General features: G+C 49.2%; 1 protein-coding gene across 1 annotated transcript in view; it reads left to right on the top strand.

The window, feature by feature from the left end:
* Positions 1-8,493: 8,493 nt before the first annotated feature.
* Positions 8,494-18,664, top strand: part of LOC134069359 (NACHT, LRR and PYD domains-containing protein 12-like) — a 40,788-nt gene continuing 30,617 nt past the window's right edge. Inside the window, exons 1-6 of the mRNA XM_062525679.1 lie at positions 8,494-8,756; positions 10,546-11,611; positions 12,198-12,473; positions 15,122-15,309; positions 15,863-15,916; positions 17,121-17,294. Of these exons, the coding sequence (XP_062381663.1) occupies positions 8,494-8,756; positions 10,546-11,611; positions 12,198-12,473; positions 15,122-15,309; positions 15,863-15,916; positions 17,121-17,294 (2,021 nt within the window). The remainder of the gene's footprint in view (positions 8,757-10,545; positions 11,612-12,197; positions 12,474-15,121; positions 15,310-15,862; positions 15,917-17,120; positions 17,295-18,664) is intronic.

Here is an 18,664-nt window from a genome sequence, read left to right as displayed (position 1 = left end):
GGACCTTGTCTAGAAACAAAAGATAAAATGAGGAACAATATTTGTATCATGATATATTTGTAGCAATTACAAGTAGATTGCATAGACAGCAATCATACTTGTATGTTTGTCTTAGTCTTTTGAGTGTTTGTTATGTGTTATGGTTTGTATAATAGTTTTTTTTGTTATAATTTGTCCATTGTTAAAATTTTACATTTATTCTGCTATTGTCCTTAAATTTAGCCATACCTTGCTATAGTTATTGTTATTATATAATTAACTCAGTGACTTATTTGATTGCTTTTGTCATTTCATTGTTTTATTTCTCATTAGATTAGTGCTTAAATGATTGTTGTATTGATAATATTGCTATTCTCCCTTTTTTGTAATTGTTCACTGTTATTTAATTTGTATTGCTATTTATTTGTATGTCGCTTTGGACAAAGGCGTCTGCTAAATAACCATAACCATAACCATAACCATAACCATGTTTACAGTTTCCGTCAGTAAATACTTGAGTATATGTATAATATTTTGAGAAATAGAGTGATATTCCCTGTGCTTGTTAGTGGTTCTAGTGTGAGTGAGAAAGCTGTTCCCTGTGCTTGTTAGTGGTTCTAGTGAGAGAGCATGTTCCCTGTGCTTGTTAGTGGTTCTATTGTGAGTGAGAGAGCTGTTCCCTGTGCTTGTTAGTGGTTCTAGTGTGAGTGAGCGAGCCTGTTCCCTGTGCTTGTTAGTGGTTCTAGTGTGAGTGAGCGAGCCTGTTCCCTGTGCTTGTTAGTGGTTCTAGTGTGAGTGAGAGAGCTGTTCCCTGTGCTTGTTAGTGGTTCTAGTGTGCGAGCCTGTTCCCTGTGCTTGTTAGTGGTTCTATTGTGAGTCAGAGAGCCTGTTCCCTGTGCTTGTTAGTGGTTCTAGTGTGAGTGAGAGAGCCTGTTCCCTGTGCTTGTTAGTGGTTCTAGTGAGAGAGCCTGTTCCCTGTGCTTGTTAGTGGTTCTAGTGAGAGAGCCTGTTCTCTGTGCTTGTTAGTGGTTCTAGTGTGCAAGCCTGTTCCCTGTGCTTGTTAGTGGTTCTAGTGTGAGTGAGAGAGCCTGTTCCCTGTGCTTGTAAGTGGTTCTAGTGAGAGAGCCTGTTCCTTGTGCTTTTTAGCGGTTCTAGTGAGAGAGCCTGTTCCATGTGCTTGTTAGTGGTTCTAGTGAGCAAGCATGTTCCCTGTGCTTGTTAGTGGTTCTAGTGTGAGTGAGAGAGCCTGTTCCCTGTGCTTGTTAGTGGTTCTAGTGAGCGAGCCTGTTCCCTGTGCTTGTTAGTGGTTCTAGTGAGAGTGAGAGAGCCTGTTCCCTGTGCTTGTTAGTGGTTCTAGTGAGAGAGCCTGTCCCCTGTGCTTGTTAGTGGTTCTAGTGAGCAAGCCTGTTCCCTGTGCTTGTTAGTGGTTCTAGTGAGAGTGAGAGAGCCTGTTCCCTGTGCTTGTTAGTGGTTCTAGTGAGAGAGCCTGTTCCCTGTGCTTGTTAGTGGTTCTAGTGAGAGAGCCTGTTCCCTGTGCTTGTTAGTGGTTCTAGTGTGAGTGAGAGAGCCTGTTTCCTGTGCTTGTTAGTGGTTCTAGTGTGAGTAAGAGAGCCTGTTCCCTGTGCTTGTTAGTGGTTCTAGTGAGAGAGCCTGTTCCCTGTGCTTGTTAGTGGTTCTAGTGAGAGAGCCTGTTCCCTGTGCTTGTTAGTGGTTCTATTGTGAGTCAGAGAGCCTGTTCCCTGTGCTTGTTAGTGGTTCTAGTGAGCGAGCCTGTTTCCTGTGCTTGTTAGTGGTTCTAGTGTGAGTAAGAGAGCCTGTTCCCTGTGCTTGTTAGTGGTTCTATTGTGAGTCAGAGAGCCTGTTCCCTGTGCTTGTTAGTGGTTCTAGTGAGCGAGCCTGTTCCCTGTGCTTGTTAGTGGTTCTATTTTGAGTGAGAGAGCCTGTTCCCTGTGCTTGTTAGTGGTTCTAGTGTGAGTGAGAGAGTTGTTCCCTGTGCTTGTTGGTGGTTCTAGTGTGAGTTAGAGAGCCTGTTCCCTGTGCTTGTTAGTGGTTCTAGTGAGAGAGCCTGTTCCCTGTGCTTGTTAGTGGTTCTAGTGTGAGTGAGAGAGCCTGTTCCCTGTGCTTGTTAGTGGTTCTAGTGTGAGTGAGAGAGCCTGTTCCCTGTGCTTGTTAGTGGTTCTATTGTGAGTCAGAGAGCCTGTTCCCTGTGCTTGTTAGTGGTTCTAGTGAGCGAGCCTGTTCCCTGTGCTTGTTAGTGGTTCTATTGTGAGTGAGAGAGCCTGTTCCCTGTGCTTGTTAGTGGTTCTAGTGTGAGTGAGAGAGTTGTTCCCTGTGCTTGTTAGTGGTTCTAGTGTGAGTGAGAGAGCCTGTTCCCTGTGCTTGTTAGTGGTTCTAGTGAGAGAGCCTGTTCCCTCTGCTTGTTAGTGGTTCTAGTGAGAGAGCCTGTTCCCTCTGCTTGTTAGTGGTTCTAGTGTGAGTGAGAGAGCCTGTTCCCTCTGCTTGTTAGTGGTTCTAGTGAGAGAGCCTGTTCCCTCTGCTTGTTAGTGGTTCTAGTGTGAGTGAGAGAGCCTGTTCCCTGTGCTTGTTAGTGGTTCTAGTGTGAGTGAGAGAGCCTGTTCCCTGTGCTTGTTAGTGGTTCTAGTGAGAGAGCCTGTTCCCTCTGCTTGTTAGTGGTTCTAGTGTGAGTTAGAGAGCCTGTTCCCTGTGCTTGTTACTGGTTCTAGTGTGAGTGAGAGAGCCTGTTCCCTGTGCTTGTTACTGGTTCTAGTGTGAGTGAGAGAGCCTGTTCCCTGTGCTTGTTAGTGGTTCTAGTGAGAGAGCCTGTTCCCTGTGCTTGTTAGTGGTTCTAGTGAGAGTGAGAGAGCCTGTTCCCTGTGCTTGTTGTCACTGGTTATGTTGGCAGAGCGGAGCGCGGAGGCTGTGGTGCTGTACGGGCACATCTTCACTGGTTGTGTTTGTGTTGGCAGAGCAGAGTGGGCACATCTTCACTGGTTGTGTGTGTGTTGGCAGAGCAGAGTGGGCACATCTTCACTGGTTGTGTTTGTGTTGGCAGAGCAGAGTGGGCACATCTTCACTGGTTGTGTTTGTGTTGGCAGAGCAGAGTGGGCACATCTTCACTGGTTGTGTTTGTGTTGGCAGAGCAGAGTGGGCACATCTTCACTGGTTGTGTGTGTGTTGGCAGAGCAGAGTGGGCACATCTTCACTGGTTGTGTTTGTGTTGGCAGAGCAGAGTGGGCACATCTTCACTGGTTGTGTGTGTGTTGGCAGAGTGGGCACATCTTCACTGGTTGTGTTTGTGTTGGCAGAGCAGAGTGGGCACATCTTCACTGGTTGTGTGTGTGTTGGCAGAGCAGAGTGGGCACATCTTCACTGGTTGTGTTTGTGTTGGCAGAGCAGAGTGGGCACATCTTCACTGGTTGTGTTTGTGTTGGCAGAGCAGAGTGGGCACATCTTCACTGGTTGTGTTTGTGTTGGCAGAGCAGAGTGGGCACATCTTCACTGGTTGTGTTGGTGGAGTGGGCACATCTTCACTGGTTGTGTTTGTGTTGGCAGAGCAGAGTGGGCACATCTTCACTGGTTGTGTTGGCAGAGTGGGCACATCTTCACTGGTTGTGTGTGTGTTGGCAGAGTGGGCACATCTTCACTGGTTGTGTGTGTGTTGGCAGAGTGGGCACATCTTCACTGGTTGTGTTTGTGTTGGCAGAGCAGAGCGGGCACATCTTCACTGGTTGTGTGTGTGTTGGCAGAGTGGGCACATCTTCACTGGTTGTGTGTGTGTTGGCAGAGTGGGCACATCTTCACTGGTTGTGTTTGTGTTGGCAGAGCGGAGTGGGCACATCTTCACTGGTTGTGTTGGCAGAGTGGGCACATCTTCACTGGTTGTGTGTGTGTTGGCAGAGTGGGCACATCTTCACTGGTTGTGTTTGTGTTGGCAGAGCAGAGCGGGCACATCTTCACTGGTTGTGTGTGTGTTGGCAGAGTGGGCACATCTTCACTGGTTGTGTTTGTGTTGGCAGAGCAGAGTGGGCACATCTTCACTGGTTGTGTGTGTGTTGGCAGAGCAGAGTGGGCACATCTTCACTGGTTGTGTTTGTGTTGGCAGAGCAGAGTGGGCACATCTTCACTGGTTGTGTTTGTGTTGGCAGAGCAGAGTGGGCACATCTTCACTGGTTGTGTTTGTGTTGGCAGAGCAGAGTGGGCACATCTTCACTGGTTGTGTGTGTGTTGGCAGAGCAGAGTGGGCACATCTTCACTGGTTGTGTTTGTGTTGGCAGAGCAGAGTGGGCACATCTTCACTGGTTGTGTTTGTGTTGGCAGAGCGGAGTGGGCACATCTTCACTGGTTGTGTTTGTGTTGGCAGAGCGGAGTGGGCACATCTTCACTGGTTGTGTTTGTGTTGGCAGAGCAGAGTGGGCACATCTTCACTGGTTGTGTTTGTGTTGGCAGAGCGGAGTGGGCACATCTTCACTGGTTGTGTTTGTGTTGGCAGAGCGGAGTGGGCACATCTTCACTGGTTGTGTTTGTGTTGGCAGATTAGAGTGGGCACATCTTCACTGGTTGTGTTTGTGTTGGTGGAGTGGGCACATCTTCACTGGTTGTGTTTGTGTTGGCAGAGCAGAGTGGGCACATCTTCACTGGTTGTGTTTGTGTTGGCGGAATGGGCACATCTTCACTGGTTGTGTTTGTGTTGGTGGAGCAGAGTGGGCACATCTTCACTGGTTGTGTTTGTGTTGGCAGAGTGGGCACATCTTCACTGGTTGTGTTTGTGTTGGCAGAGCAGAGTGGGCACATCTTCACTGGTTGTGTTTGTGTTGGCAGAGAGGTGAGGAGGCTGTAGCGCGGGCACATCTTCACTGGTTGTGTTTGTGTTGGCAGAGCAGAGTGGGCACATCTTCACTGGTTGTGTGTGTGTTGGCAGAGCAGAGTGGGCACATCTTCACTGGTTGTGTTTGTGTTGGCAGAGCAGAGCGGGCACATCTTCACTGGTTGTGTTTGTGTTGGCAGAGCGGAGTGGGCACATCTTCACTGGTTGTGTTTGTGTTGGCAGAGCAGAGTGGGCACATCTTCACTGGTTGTGTTTGTGTTGGCAGAGCGGAGTGGGCACATCTTCACTGGTTGTGTTTGTGTTGGCAGATTAGAGTGGGCACATCTTCACTGGTTGTGTTTGTGTTGGCAGAGCGGGCACATCTTCACTGGTTGTGTTTGTGTTGGCAGATTAGAGTGGGCACATCTTCACTGGTTGTGTTTGTGTTGGTGGAGTGGGCACATCTTCACTGGTTGTGTGTGTGTTGGTGGAGCAGAGTGGGCACATCTTCACTGGTTGTGTTTGTGTTGGCAGAGCAGAGTGGGCACATCTTCACTGGTTGTGTTTGTGTTGGCAGAGAGGTGAGGAGGCTGTAGCGCGGGCACATCTTCACTGGTTGTGTTTGTGTTGGCAGAGCAGAGTGGGCACATCTTCACTGGTTGTGTTTGTGTTGGCAGAGCAGAGCGGGCACATCTTCACTGGTTGTGTTTGTGTTGGCAGAGTGGGCACATCTTCACTGGTTGTGTTTGTGTTGGCGGAGTGGGCACATCTTCACTGGTTGTGTTTGTGTTGGCAGAGCGGAGTGGGCACATCTTCACTGGTTGTGTTTGTGTTGGCAGAGCAGAGTGGGCACATCTTCACTGGTTGTGTTTGTGTTGGCAGAGTGGGCACATCTTCACTGGTTGTGTGTGTGTTGGCAGAGTAGAGCGGGTACATCTTCACTGGTTGTGTTTGTGTTGGCAGAGCAGAGTGGGCACATCTTCACTGGTTGTGTTTGTGTTGGCAGAGCAGAGCGGGCACATCTTCACTGGTTGTGTTTGTGTTGGCAGATTAGAGTGGGCACATCTTCACTGGTTGTGTTTGTGTTGGCAGAGCAGAGTGGGCACATCTTCACTGGTTGTGTTTGTGTTGGCAGAGCGGAATGGGCACATCTTCACTGGTTGTGTTTGTGTTGGCAGAGCGGAATGGGCACATCTTCACTGGTTGTGTTTGTGTTGGCAGAGCGGAATGGGCACATCTTCACTGGTTGTGTTTGTGTTGGTGGAGCAGAGCGGGCACATCTTCACTGGTTGTGTTTGTGTTGGCAGAGCGGGCACATCTTCACTGGTTGTGTTTGTGTTGGCAGAGCAGAGTGGGCACATCTTCACTGGTTGTGTTTGTGTTGGCAGAGCGGAGTGGGCACATCTTCACTGGTTGTGTTTGTGTTGGCAGAGCAGAGTGGGCACATCTTCACTGGTTGTGTTTGTGTTGGCAGAGCAGAGTGGGCACATCTTCACTGGTTGTGTTTGTGTTGGCAGAGCGGAGTGGGCACATCTTCACTGGTTGTGTTGGCAGAGCAGAGTGGGCACATCTTCACTGGTTGTGTTTGTGTTGGCAGAGTGGGCACATCTTCACTGGTTGTGTGTGTGTTGGCAGAGTAGAGCGGGTACATCTTCACTGGTTGTGTTTGTGTTGGCAGAGCAGAGTGGGCACATCTTCACTGGTTGTGTTTGTGTTGGCAGAGCAGAGCGGGCACATCTTCACTGGTTGTGTGTGTGTTGGCAGAGCAGAGCGGGCACATCTTCACTGGTTGTGTGTGTGTTGGCAGAGTAGAGCGGGTACATCTTCACTGGTTGTGTTTGTGTTGGCAGAGCAGAGTGGGCACATCTTCACTGGTTGTGTTTGTGTTGGCAGAGCAGAGTGGGCACATCTTCACTGGTTGTGTTTGTGTTGGCAGAGCAGAGCGGGCACATCTTCACTGGTTGTGTTTGTGTTGGCAGAGCAGAGTGGGCACATCTTCACTGGTTGTGTGTGTGTTGGCAGAGCAGAGTGGGCACATCTTCACTGGTTGTGTGTGTGTTGGCAGAGCAGAGTGGGCACATCTTCACTGGTTGTGTTTGTGTTGGCAGAGCAGAGTGGGCACATCTTCACTGGTTGTGTTTGTGTTGGCAGAGCAGAGTGGGCACATCTTCACTGGTTGTGTTTGTGTTGGCAGAGCAGAGTGGGCACATCTTCACTGGTTGTGTTTGTGTTGGCAGAGCAGAGTGGGCACATCTTCACTGGTTGTGTTTGTGTTGGTGGAGTGGGCACATCTTCACTGGTTGTGTTTGTGTTGGCAGAGCGGGCACATCTTCACTGGTTGTGTTTGTGTTGGTGGAGCAGAGCGGGCACATCTTCACTGGTTGTGTTTGTGTTGGCAGAGCGGGCACATCTTCACTGGTTGTGTTTGTGTTGGTGGAGCAGAGTGGGCACATCTTCACTGGTTGTGTTTGTGTTGGTGGAGTGGGCACATCTTCACTGGTTGTGTTTGTGTTGGCAGAGCAGAGTGGGCACATCTTCACTGGTTGTGTGTGTGTTGGCAGAGCAGAGTGGGCACATCTTCACTGGTTGTGTTTGTGTTGGCAGAGCAGAGTGGGCACATCTTCACTGGTTGTGTTTGTGTTGGCAGAGCAGAGTGGGCACATCTTCACTGGTTGTGTTTGTGTTGGTGGAGTGGGCACATCTTCACTGGTTGTGTTTGTGTTGGCAGAGCGGGCACATCTTCACTGGTTGTGTTTGTGTTGGTGGAGCAGAGCGGGCACATCTTCACTGGTTGTGTTTGTGTTGGTGGAGCAGAGCGGGCACATCTTCACTGGTTGTGTTTGTGTTGGCAGAGCAGAGTGGGCACATCTTCACTGGTTGTGTTTGTGTTGGCAGAGCGGAATGGGCACATCTTCACTGGTTGTGTTTGTGTTGGTGGAGCAGAGTGGGCACATCTTCACTGGTTGTGTTTGTGTTGGTGGAGTGGGCACATCTTCACTGGTTGTGTGTGTGTTGGCAGAGCAGAGTGGGCACATCTTCACTGGTTGTGTTTGTGTTGGTGGAGCAGAGCGGGCACATCTTCACTGGTTGTGTTTGTGTTGGTGTAGTCCAAAAAATGACCAACTATACAACAAAATGGAGGCAATCCAAACCGAGTGATGGCAAAGACGAAACTCGAGTTTATTGTAACGGATCCGGGAGTTGATACAATGTATACACTAGCATCGCCACCATACCAACTCAATGCAAGATACAAACTGTTCTGCTTAAATACATTTCTTGAGATCCTCCTATCGTTGTCTCACGTGAGGCCCATCACCGGCCATGTCCTGTTACGTGAGGCACCAGTATTGCGTCAGATGAAACTAGCTCTGATCAGTGATTGTGTTAAGAGACGACCTTGTCAATCATGAGTACTCACAGTGACAAAGGGCCTGCGCATGCTCAGATTCAGATTCAGATTCAGATTCAGAAAACTTTATTAATCCCCAAGGGGCAATTCAGTTTACAGCCAACCCATCCATTAGGGGTTAAAAGTTTGAAAGTGCATTGGCATTCACTAGAATGTATGCAATGTTAAAAATAATAATAAATAGACAAATAAATAAGTAATAAGTAAGTGCCACAGCAGTCATACATCCTCATGATTGATGAAAGGTCTTTTGGGGTTGGTTTGATCAAAGACTTTGGGTGGCAAATGAGTGGAACACATGATTGAAACATACATTGTGGAATTTCTCACTACATTGGCAGAGCGGCGCGGCGAGGAGGAGGCTGCAGGGCGGGTGCTGAAGGCTGCGTTGGCGCTGCGGTACGGGCGCGTGTTCGAGGGCAGCTCCACGGAGGGCCGCGCCCGCAGGGTGGAGGACGTGTACACGGAGCTGCTGCTGGTGCAGGAGCACACGGGCGGAGCGCTGAGCGGCCACGAGGCCCGCTGGATGGAGCAGAGCCGCTCCAGGCGCTCCACCTGCAGGTACCGTACAACTGGGCCAACACCCAGAACTGCCCCACGACCCAGAACTGCCCCACATGCAGGTACCATTCAACTGGGCCTACACCCAGAACTGCCCCACGACCCAGAACTGCCCCACATGCAGGTACCGTACAACTGGGCCTACACCCAGAACTGCCCCACGACCCAGAACTGCCCCACATGCAGGTACCGTACAACTGGGCCTACACCCAGAACTGCCCCACGACCCAGAACTGCCCCACATGCAGGTACCGTACAACTGGGCCTACACCCAGAACTGCCCCACGACCCAGAACTGCCCAACGACCCAGAACTGCCCCACCTGCAGGTACCGTACAACTGGGCCAACACCCAGAACTGCCCCACGACCCAGAACTGCCCCACCTGCAGGTACAGTCCAACTGGGCCAACACCCAGAACTGCCCCACGACCCAGAACTGCCCCACGACCCAGAACTGCCCCACCTGCAGGTACAGGCCAACTGGGCCAACACCCAGAACTGCCCCACGACCCAGAACTGCCCCACGACCCAGAACTGCCCCACGACCCAGAACTGCCCCACCTGCAGGTACCGTCCAACTGGGCCAACACCCAGAACTGCCCCACATGCAGGTACCGTCCAACTGGGCCTAAACCCAGAACTGCCCCACATGCAGGTACGGTCCAACTGGGCCTACACCCAGAACTGCCCCACCTGCAGGTACCATTCAACTGGGCCAACACCCAGAACTGCCCCACCTGCAGGTACCATTCAACTGGGCCAACACCCAGAACTGCCCCACATGCAGGTACCATTCAACTGGGCCAACACCCAGAACTGCCCCACATGCAGGTACCATTCAACTGGGCCAACACCCAGAACTGCCCCACATGCAGGTACCGTACAACTGGGCCTACACCCAGAACTGCCCCACGACCCAGAACTGCCCCATCTCTAGGTACAGTCCAACTGGGCCAACACCCAGAAATGCTCCACCTGCAGGTACCATTCAACTGGGCCAAGACTCTAACAAAGGGGTTCCAGTCTCTAACAAAGGGGGTTCAGACTCTGATAAACTGGGTCCAGACTCATATAAACTGGGTCCAGACTTTAACAAAGGGGGTTCAGACTCAAAAAAACTGGGTCCAGACACTACCAACAGGGTTCAGACTCTAATGAACTGGGTCCAGACTCTAATGAACTGGGTCCAGACTCTAATGAAGAGGGTCCAGACTCTAATGAACTGGGTCCAGACTCTAATGAAGTGGGTCCAGACTCTAACGAAGTGGGTACAGAGTGCTATGTAATTATCCTATACACGACAGTCATGCTATACAAGACAGTCAGCTGGTGCTATGTAGTCATGTTATACAAGACAGTCAGCTGGTGCTATGTAGTTATGTTATACAAGACAGTCAGCTGGTGCTATGTAGTCATGCTATACAAGACAGTCAGCTGGTGCTATGTAGTTATGCTATACAAGACAGTCAGCTGGTGCTATGTACCGGTAACAGTACAGGGGTCAGTACCCAACCCTCGTCCAGACTCAAACGGGTCCAGACTCTAACAAACCAGGTGGAGACCCAGACTCCAACTAACTGGCTGGAGGCCCATATTCTAACTAACTAACTAGGTTTAATTAATTTACAGGAAACTGTCCATGGTGAATAGATTTGAAATGAGTCTTTTTACTTATTTCTTAATTAGTCTCCCTAAGGCTTACCTTAGCATTTCTTGCCTAGTATTTGTTCTACAAAACATGTATGTTCTAGAAGTAACAACATCTCACATCGTGTGACTTCTCTACAGCTCCCGCATCCTCTGTAACGACATCTTCAGAGCCCAGTCCGATTCCCGCAAGGTTCTCACGCTGGGGGTGGCTGGCGTCGGGAAGACCGTCTCCGTTCACAAGTTCATCCTGGACTGGGCCGAGGGAAGAGCCAATCAGGACGTGGCCTTCCTGTTCCCGCTGCCGTTCCGCCAGCTGAACGCGAAGTCGAAGAGGACTCTGAGTCTCTGGGCGCTCTTGCGCCAGTCCTTCCCCGCGCTCAAGCAGCTGGGCGCTCTGCCCGAGCGCACGAGTTCCATCCTGTTCGTCTTCGACGGGCTGGACGAGAGTCGCTTCGAGCTGGACTTCCACAAGGAGATGATCAGCGACCCGACGGAACCGGCCTCGTTGGACGCGCTGATAGCCTCTCTCATCTCCGGACACTTGCTGCCCGGCGCCTGCGTCTGGGTCACTTCTCGCCCGGCAGCAGCCAATCAGATCGCCCAACACTTCCACCAGGTGACCGAGGTTCAGGGCTTCACGGATGAGCAGAAAGAGAGATACTTCCAGAAGAACACGAGCGCACACACGGCCTGTAGAATCATCGCACACATGAGGAAGACGAAGACGCTTCATGTCATGTGCCAGTTGCCTGTGTTCTGTTGGATTCTGTCTGTAGTCCTTGAGGAGATGTGGAACAGGGAGGGGGAAGCCGATGAAACTACAACTCCCGGCACCCTCACAGAGATCTACACCCGCTTCCTCCTTTACCAACTGCGTAGACGCAGTCAGAAGACGCCCTCTTCGACCCAGGACCTCCTGAAACTGGGCAAGCTGGCATTCGTCCACCTGGAGAAGAGAAAGTTGATCTTTGACACAGCGGACTTGCGGTCTTGCGGCTTGGACGACGACGGCGGCTCTGAGTTCTCGGCCACCTGCACGCAGATCTTCAAGGAGGAGGCGGCGGACATGGAGAGTCGCCTGTACAGCTTCCTGCACCTGAGCCTGCAGGAGTACCTCGCCGCGCTCTACACGCTCCACGCCGACGCCGGCGTCCGTCCCAAGCTCGGACTGCGGCATCGGCTGCTCGGCAAATCCACCTTCGAGGTGCGTGGAGCAGGCGGTGCAGAGCGCCGATGTTGTCAAATCACTATGAGTAGCTTTAAATCCTGATGTTGTCAAATCACTATGAGTAGCTTCAAATCCTGATGTTGTCAAATCACTATGAGTACCTTCAAATCCTGATGTTGTCAAATCACTATGAGTAGCTTTAAATCCAGATGTTGTCAAATCACTATTAGTAGCTTTAAATCCAACCTGTTCAGGAGGTTAGCCTTCCTGATGTTGTCAAATCACATTTAGTAACTCTAAATCCTGATGTTGTTTAGTAGCTTTAAATCCAACCTTTTCAAATCCACCTTCGAGGTGCTGAAGGGGGCCGTGGAGCGGGCGGTGCAGAGCGCCGATGTTGTCAAATCACTATGAGTAGCTTTAAATCATGATGTTGTCAAATCACCATTAGTAGCTTTAAATCCAACCTTTTCAAATCCACCTTCGAGGTGCTGAAGGGGGCCGTGGAGCGGGCGGTGCAGAGCGCCGATGTTGTCAAATCACTATGAGTAGCTTTAAATCATGATGTTGTCAAATCACCATTAGTAGCTTTAAATCCAACCTTTTCAAATCCACCTTCGAGGTGCTGAAGGGGGCCGTGGAGCGGGCGGTGCAGAGCTCCGACGGTCACCTGGACCTGTTCCTGCGCTTCCTGCTGGGCCTCTCCCTGGAGAGCAACCAGCAGCTGCTGCTGCGGCTGCTGCCGGACCTGGGCTCCCTCGGCTCCCGGGTCGAGCCCTCGGACCACAGGATCGTCCAGCACCTGCACCGAACCATCCGAGAGCAGGCCGCAGCCGACTGCAGCATCAACCTGTTCCACTGCCTGAGCGAGCTGCGGGATGAGTCGCTGGTGCTGGAGGTTAGCCTTCCTGATTATGTCAAATCACTATGAGTAGCTTTAAATCCTGATGTTGTCAAATCACTATTAGTGGCTTTAAATCCAACCTGTTCCACTGCCTGAGCGAGCTGCGGGATGAGTCGCTGGTGCTGGAGGTTAGCCTTCCTGATTATGTCAAATCACTATGAGTAGCTTTAAATCCTGATGTTGTCAAATCACTATGAGTAGCTTTAAATCCAACCTGTTCCACTGCCTGAGCGAGCTGCGGGATGAGTCGCTGGTGCTGGAGGTTAGCCTTCCTGATTATGTCAAATCACTATGAGTAGCTTTAAATCCTGATGTTGTCAAATCAGTAGCTTTAAATCCTGATGTTGTCAAATCACTATTAGTAGCTTTGAATCCAACCTGTTCTGGAGGTTAGGCTTCCTGATGTTGTCAAATAACTATTAGTAGCTCTAAATCCTGACGTTGTCAAATCACTATTAGTTGCACTAAATCCAACCTAAAGACTTAACTCTTCTCCCTAGCTTTTAACAGTCCCTGACCCAAATCACTATTAGTTGCACTAAATCCAACCTATAGACATAACTCTTCTCCCTAGCTTTTAACAGTCCCTGACCCAAATCACTATTAGTTGCACTAAATCCAACCTAAAGACATAACTCTTCTCCCTAGCTTTTAACAGTCCCTGACCCAAATCACTATTAGTTGCACTAAATCCAACCTAAAGACATACCTCTTCTCCCTAGCTTTTAACAGTCCCTGACCCAAATCACTATTAGTTGCACTTAATCCAACCTAAAGACATAACTCTTCTCCCTAGCTTTTAACAGTCCCTGACCCAAATCACTATTAGTTGCACTAAATCCAACCTAAAGACATAACTCTTCTCCCTAGCTTTTAACAGTCCCTGACCCAAATCACTATTAGTTGCACTAAATCCAACCTAAAGACATAACTCTTCTCCCTAGCTTTTAACAGTCCCTGACCCAAATCACTATTAGTTGCACTAAATCCAACCTAAAGACATAACTCTTCTCCCTAGCTTTTAACAGTCCCTGACCCAAATCACTATTAGTTGCACTTAATCCAACCTAAAGACATAACTCTTCTCCCTAGCTTTTAACAGTCCCTGACCCAAATCACTATTAGTTGCACTAAATCCAACCTAAAGACATAACTCTTCTCCCTAGCTTTTAACAGTCCCTGACCCCTTCACGTCTCATTATTAGAATGGCCATTTGTTGTTTCCTTTTAGTTTTTGAATTTGTTTTTTTCTTTATTTAGGCTATTGTTGTCTTAATAAGCCAGTCCCATGTCCAAAAATTATTATCGTAATTTTAAAATGATTGTTCTTTACTTATTTTATGTGAAGCACTTGCAATGCAATGCTGTGGCTTTTAAATATATACCATCAAACTAAATAAAATAACTTGCCGTGAGGTGTTGCGGTGGCTGGGGAGCTTTTGAATATATACCATAACTAAACTAAATAAGATAACTTGCCTTGCCTCGAGGTGTCGCGGTGGCTGGGGAGCTTTTGAATATATACCATAACTAGACTAAATAAGATAACTTGCCTTGCCTCGAGGTGTCGCGGTGGCTGGGGAGCTTTTGAATATATACCATAACTAAACTAACTAAGATAACTTGCCTTGCCTCGAGGTGTCGCGGTGGCTGGGGAGCTTTTGAATATATACCATAACTAAGCTAAATAAGATAACTTGCCTTGCCTCGAGGTGTTGCGGTGGCTGGGGAGCTTTTGAATATATACCATAACTAAACTAAATAAGATAACTTGCCTTGCCTCGAGGTGTCGCGGTGGCTGGCCAGTGGGAACATGAGGCCGGAGGAGCTTTTGAATATATACCATAACTAAACTAAATAAGATAACTTGCCTTGCCTCGAGGTGTCGCGGTGGCTGGGGAGCTTTTGAATATATACCATAACTAAACTAAATAAAAGGAGCTTTTGAATATATACCATAATAACTAAACTAACTAAGATAACTTGCCTTGCCTCGAGGTGTCGCGGTGGCTGGGGAGCTTTTGAATATATACCATAACTAAACTAAATAAGATAACTTGCCTTGCCTCGAGGTGTCGCGGTGGCTGGGGAGCTTTTGAATATATACCATAACTAAACTAAATAAAAGGAGCTTTTGAATATATACCATAACTAAGCTAAATAAGATAACTTGCCTTGCCTCGAGGTGTCGCGGTGGCTGGGGAGCTTTTGAATATATACCATAAAACTAAACTAAATAAGATAACTTGCCTTGCCTCGAGGTGTCGCGGTGGCTGGCCAGTGGGAACATGAGGCCGGAGGAGCTTTTGAATATATACCATAACTAAACTAAATAAGATAACTTGCCTTGCCTCGAGGTGTCGCGGTGGCTGGCCAGTGGGAAGACGAGACCGGAGGAGCTTTTGAATATATACGATAAAACTAAACTAAATAAGATAACTTGCCTTGCCTCGAGGTGTCGCGGTGGCTGGGGAGCTTTTGAATATATACCATAACTAAACTAAATAAGATAACTTGCCTTGCCTCGAGGTGTCGCGGTGGCTGGGGAGCTTTTGAATATATACCATAACTAAACTAAATAAAAGGAGCTTTTGAATATATACCATAACTAAACTAAATAAGATAACTTGCCTTGCCTCGAGGTGTCGCGGTGGCTGGCCAGTGGGAAGACGAGGCCGGAGGAGCTGACTCCAGCCCAGTGGTCGGCGCTGGCCTTTGTGCTTCTCACGGCGGAGGAGACGCAGCTGGAGTTTGAGCTGCAGAGGTACTGGGGCAGCCACCAGGGGCTGAATAGGCTGCTGCCGGTCGTGAGGAACACACAGAGGGCTATGTAAGTGTGCTACACACACACACACACACACACACACACACACACACACACTTATTCAGCTGGGGCCTGGCCTTCCTGCTCCTCACGGCTGAGGAGACGCAACTGGAGTTTCAGCACACACACTTATACAGCTGGAGTTTGAGGTACTGGGGTAGTCAAGGGAATGTTAAGAGACCGCTACCAGACATGAGGAACACACAGCAAGCTCAGCAAGCTCCCAGCATGCATCAATGTGACCTGTTGGTTTTATAATTTCCCAGCATGCATTAATGTGACCTGACGGAGGCTTTTGTAATTTCCCAGCTTGCACCAGTGTGACCTGACGGAGGCTTTTGTAATTTCCCAGCATGCACCAGTGTGACCTGACGGAGACTTTTGTAATTTCCCAGCATGCATCAGTGTGACCTGATGGTTTTATAATTTCCCAGCATGCATCAGTGTGACCTGACGGAGGCTTTTGTAATTTCCCAGCATGCATCAGTGTGACCTGATGGTTTTATCATTTCCCAGCATGCATCAGTGTGACCTGACGGAGGCTTTTGTAATTTCCCAGCATGCACCAGTGTGACCTGACGGAGGCTTTTGTAATTTCCCAGCATGCACCAGTGTGACCTGACTAAGGCTTTTATAATTTCCCAGCATGCATCAGTGTGACCTGATGGTTTTATCATTTCCCATCATGCATCAGTGTGACCTGACGGAGGCTTTTATAATTTCCCAGCATGCATTAGTGTGACCTGATGGTTTTGTAATTTCCCAGCATGCATCAGTGTGACCTGACGGAGGCTTTTATAATTTCCCAGCATGCATCAGTGTGACCTGATGGTTTTATCATTTCCCAGCATGCATCAGTGTGACCTGACCGAGGCTTTTATAATTTCCCAGCATGCATTAGTGTGACCTGATGGTTTTGTCATTTCCCAGCATGCATCAGTGTGACCTGACGGAGGCTTTTGTAATTTCCCAGCATGCACCAGTGTGACCTGACGGAGGCTTTTGTAATTTCCCAGCATGCACCAGTGTGACCTGACGGAGGCTTTTGTAATTTCCCAGCATGCACCAGTGTGACCTGACGGAGGCTTTTGTAATTTCCCAGCATGCACCAGTGTGACCTGACAGAGGCTTTTGTAATTTCCCAGCATGCACCAGTGTGACCTGACGGAGGCTTTTGTAATTTCCCAGCATGCATCAGTGTGACCTGATGGTTTTATCATTTCCCAGCATGCATCAGTGTGACCTGACGGAGGCTTTTGTAATTTCCCAGCATGCACCATTGTGACCTGACGGATGCTTTTGTAATTTCCCAGCATGCATCAGTGTGACCTGATGGTTTTATCATTTCCCAGCATGCACCAGTGTGACCTGACGGAGGCTTTTGTAATTTCCCAGCATGCACCAGTCTGACCTGACGGAGGCTTTTGTAATTTCCCAGCATGCACCAGTGTGACCTGACGGAGGCTTTTGTAATTTCCCAGCATGCACCAGTGTGACCTGACGGAGGCTTTTGTAATCTCCCAGCATGCACCAGTGTGACCTGACGGAGGCTTTTGTAATCTCCCAGCATGCATCAGTGTGACCTGATGGAGGCTTTTGTAATTTCCCAGCATGCATCAGTGTGACCTGATGGTTTTATCATTTCCCAGTTTGCACCAGTGTGACCTGACGGAGGCTTTTGTAATTTCCCAGCATGCACCAGTGTGACCTGACGGAGACTTTTGTAATTTCCCAGCATGCATCAGTGTGACCTGATGGTTTTATAATTTCCCAGCATGCATCAGTGTGACCTGACGGAGGCTTTTGTAATTTCCCAGCATGCACCAGTGTGACCTGACGGAGGCCAGCTGTGTGCTGCTGGCGTCAGCACTGACCTCAGGCCCCGCCCCCCTCGCTCTGCTGAGCCTGAGTGACAACCCCCTGCTGGACGGAGGAGTGAAGGTCATCTCCGCCGCACTCGCCAAGGCAGAGTGTCCGTTACACACACTCAGGTAAACACATGCTCTACACACACACACACACACACACGGAGGAGTGAAGGTCATCTCCGTCACACTCGCCAAGGCAGAGTGTCCGTTACACATATCAGGTAAACACATGTTCTACACACACACACACACACACACACTTACAAAGGCAGAGTGTCCGTTACACACACTCAGGTGTAAACACACACACACACACACACACACACACACACACACACCCCTACAAAGGCAGAGTGTCCATTACACACACTCAGGTAAACACATGCTCTCTCACACACACATACACACACACACATAATCAGATAAGGGAGGAGTCGATTCAATTCAGTTCAATTCAGTGTATTGTTATTTAAAGTGTCCTCGGCCATGGATCTCATAACACTTGGTCCAGTTAAAACAAGCAAACAGCAAAAGAGTCATGGTCTTACTTCTCTCTACTCTCCACAGGCTGAACACTGTGGGATTAAGTGGGGAGGGGTGTGGTCTTTGTTCTCTCTACAGGCTAAATGCTGCGGGATTAAGTGGGGAGGGGTGTGGTCCTCTAGTTATGGTCTCTCTTCTCTCTACAGTCTGAATGGTGTGGGAGTAAGTGGGGAGGGGTGTGGTCCTCTAGTTATGGTCTTCTCTCTACCGGCTGAACTATGTGGGATTAAGTGAGGAGGGGTGTGGTCCTCTTCTCTCTACAGGCTGAACTATGTGGGATTAAGTGAGGAGGGGTGTGGTCCGCTAGTCATGGTCCCTCTTCTCTCTACAGGCTGAACTATGCGGGATTAAGTGTGGAGGGGTGTGGTCCTCTAGTCATGGTCTCTCTTCTCTCCACAGGCTGAACGATGTGGGATTAAGTGGGGAGGGGTGTGGTCCTCTTTTCTCCACAGGCTGAACGCTGTGGGATTAAGTGGGGAGGGGTGTGGTCCTCTTCTCTCTACAGGCTGAACTATATGGGATTAAGTGGGGAGGGGTGTGGTCCACTAGTCATGGTCTCTCTTCTCTCTACAGGCTGAACGCTGTGGGATTAAGTGGGGAGGGGTGTGGTCTGCTAGTCATGGTCTCTCTTCTCTCTACAGGCTAAACGCTGTGGGATTAAGTGGGGAGGGATGTGGTCTCTCTTCTCTCTACAGGCTGAACGCTGTGGGATTAAGTGAGGAGGGGTGTGGTCCTCTAGTCATGGTCTCTCTTCTCTCTACAGTCTGAACTAGGGATGTAACGGTATGAAAATTTAACCCCACGGTTATAGTGACCAAAATTATCACGGTTTTCGGTATTATTGCGGTATTTTAACAATTGTGTGTACAATATGTTAAGAAAGCGCTGATGGGTGTAGACAAGATGAAATATTTTAGTTTAAAAAAGTGTGACAGTGTTTCTTACATTAA

The sequence above is a fragment of the Sardina pilchardus genome, chromosome 1 (genome assembly GCF_963854185.1).
Source record: "Sardina pilchardus chromosome 1, fSarPil1.1, whole genome shotgun sequence".
Lineage (NCBI taxonomy): Eukaryota > Metazoa > Chordata > Actinopteri > Clupeiformes > Clupeidae > Sardina > Sardina pilchardus.
This window is presented reverse-complemented; position numbering and strand designations above follow the sequence as displayed.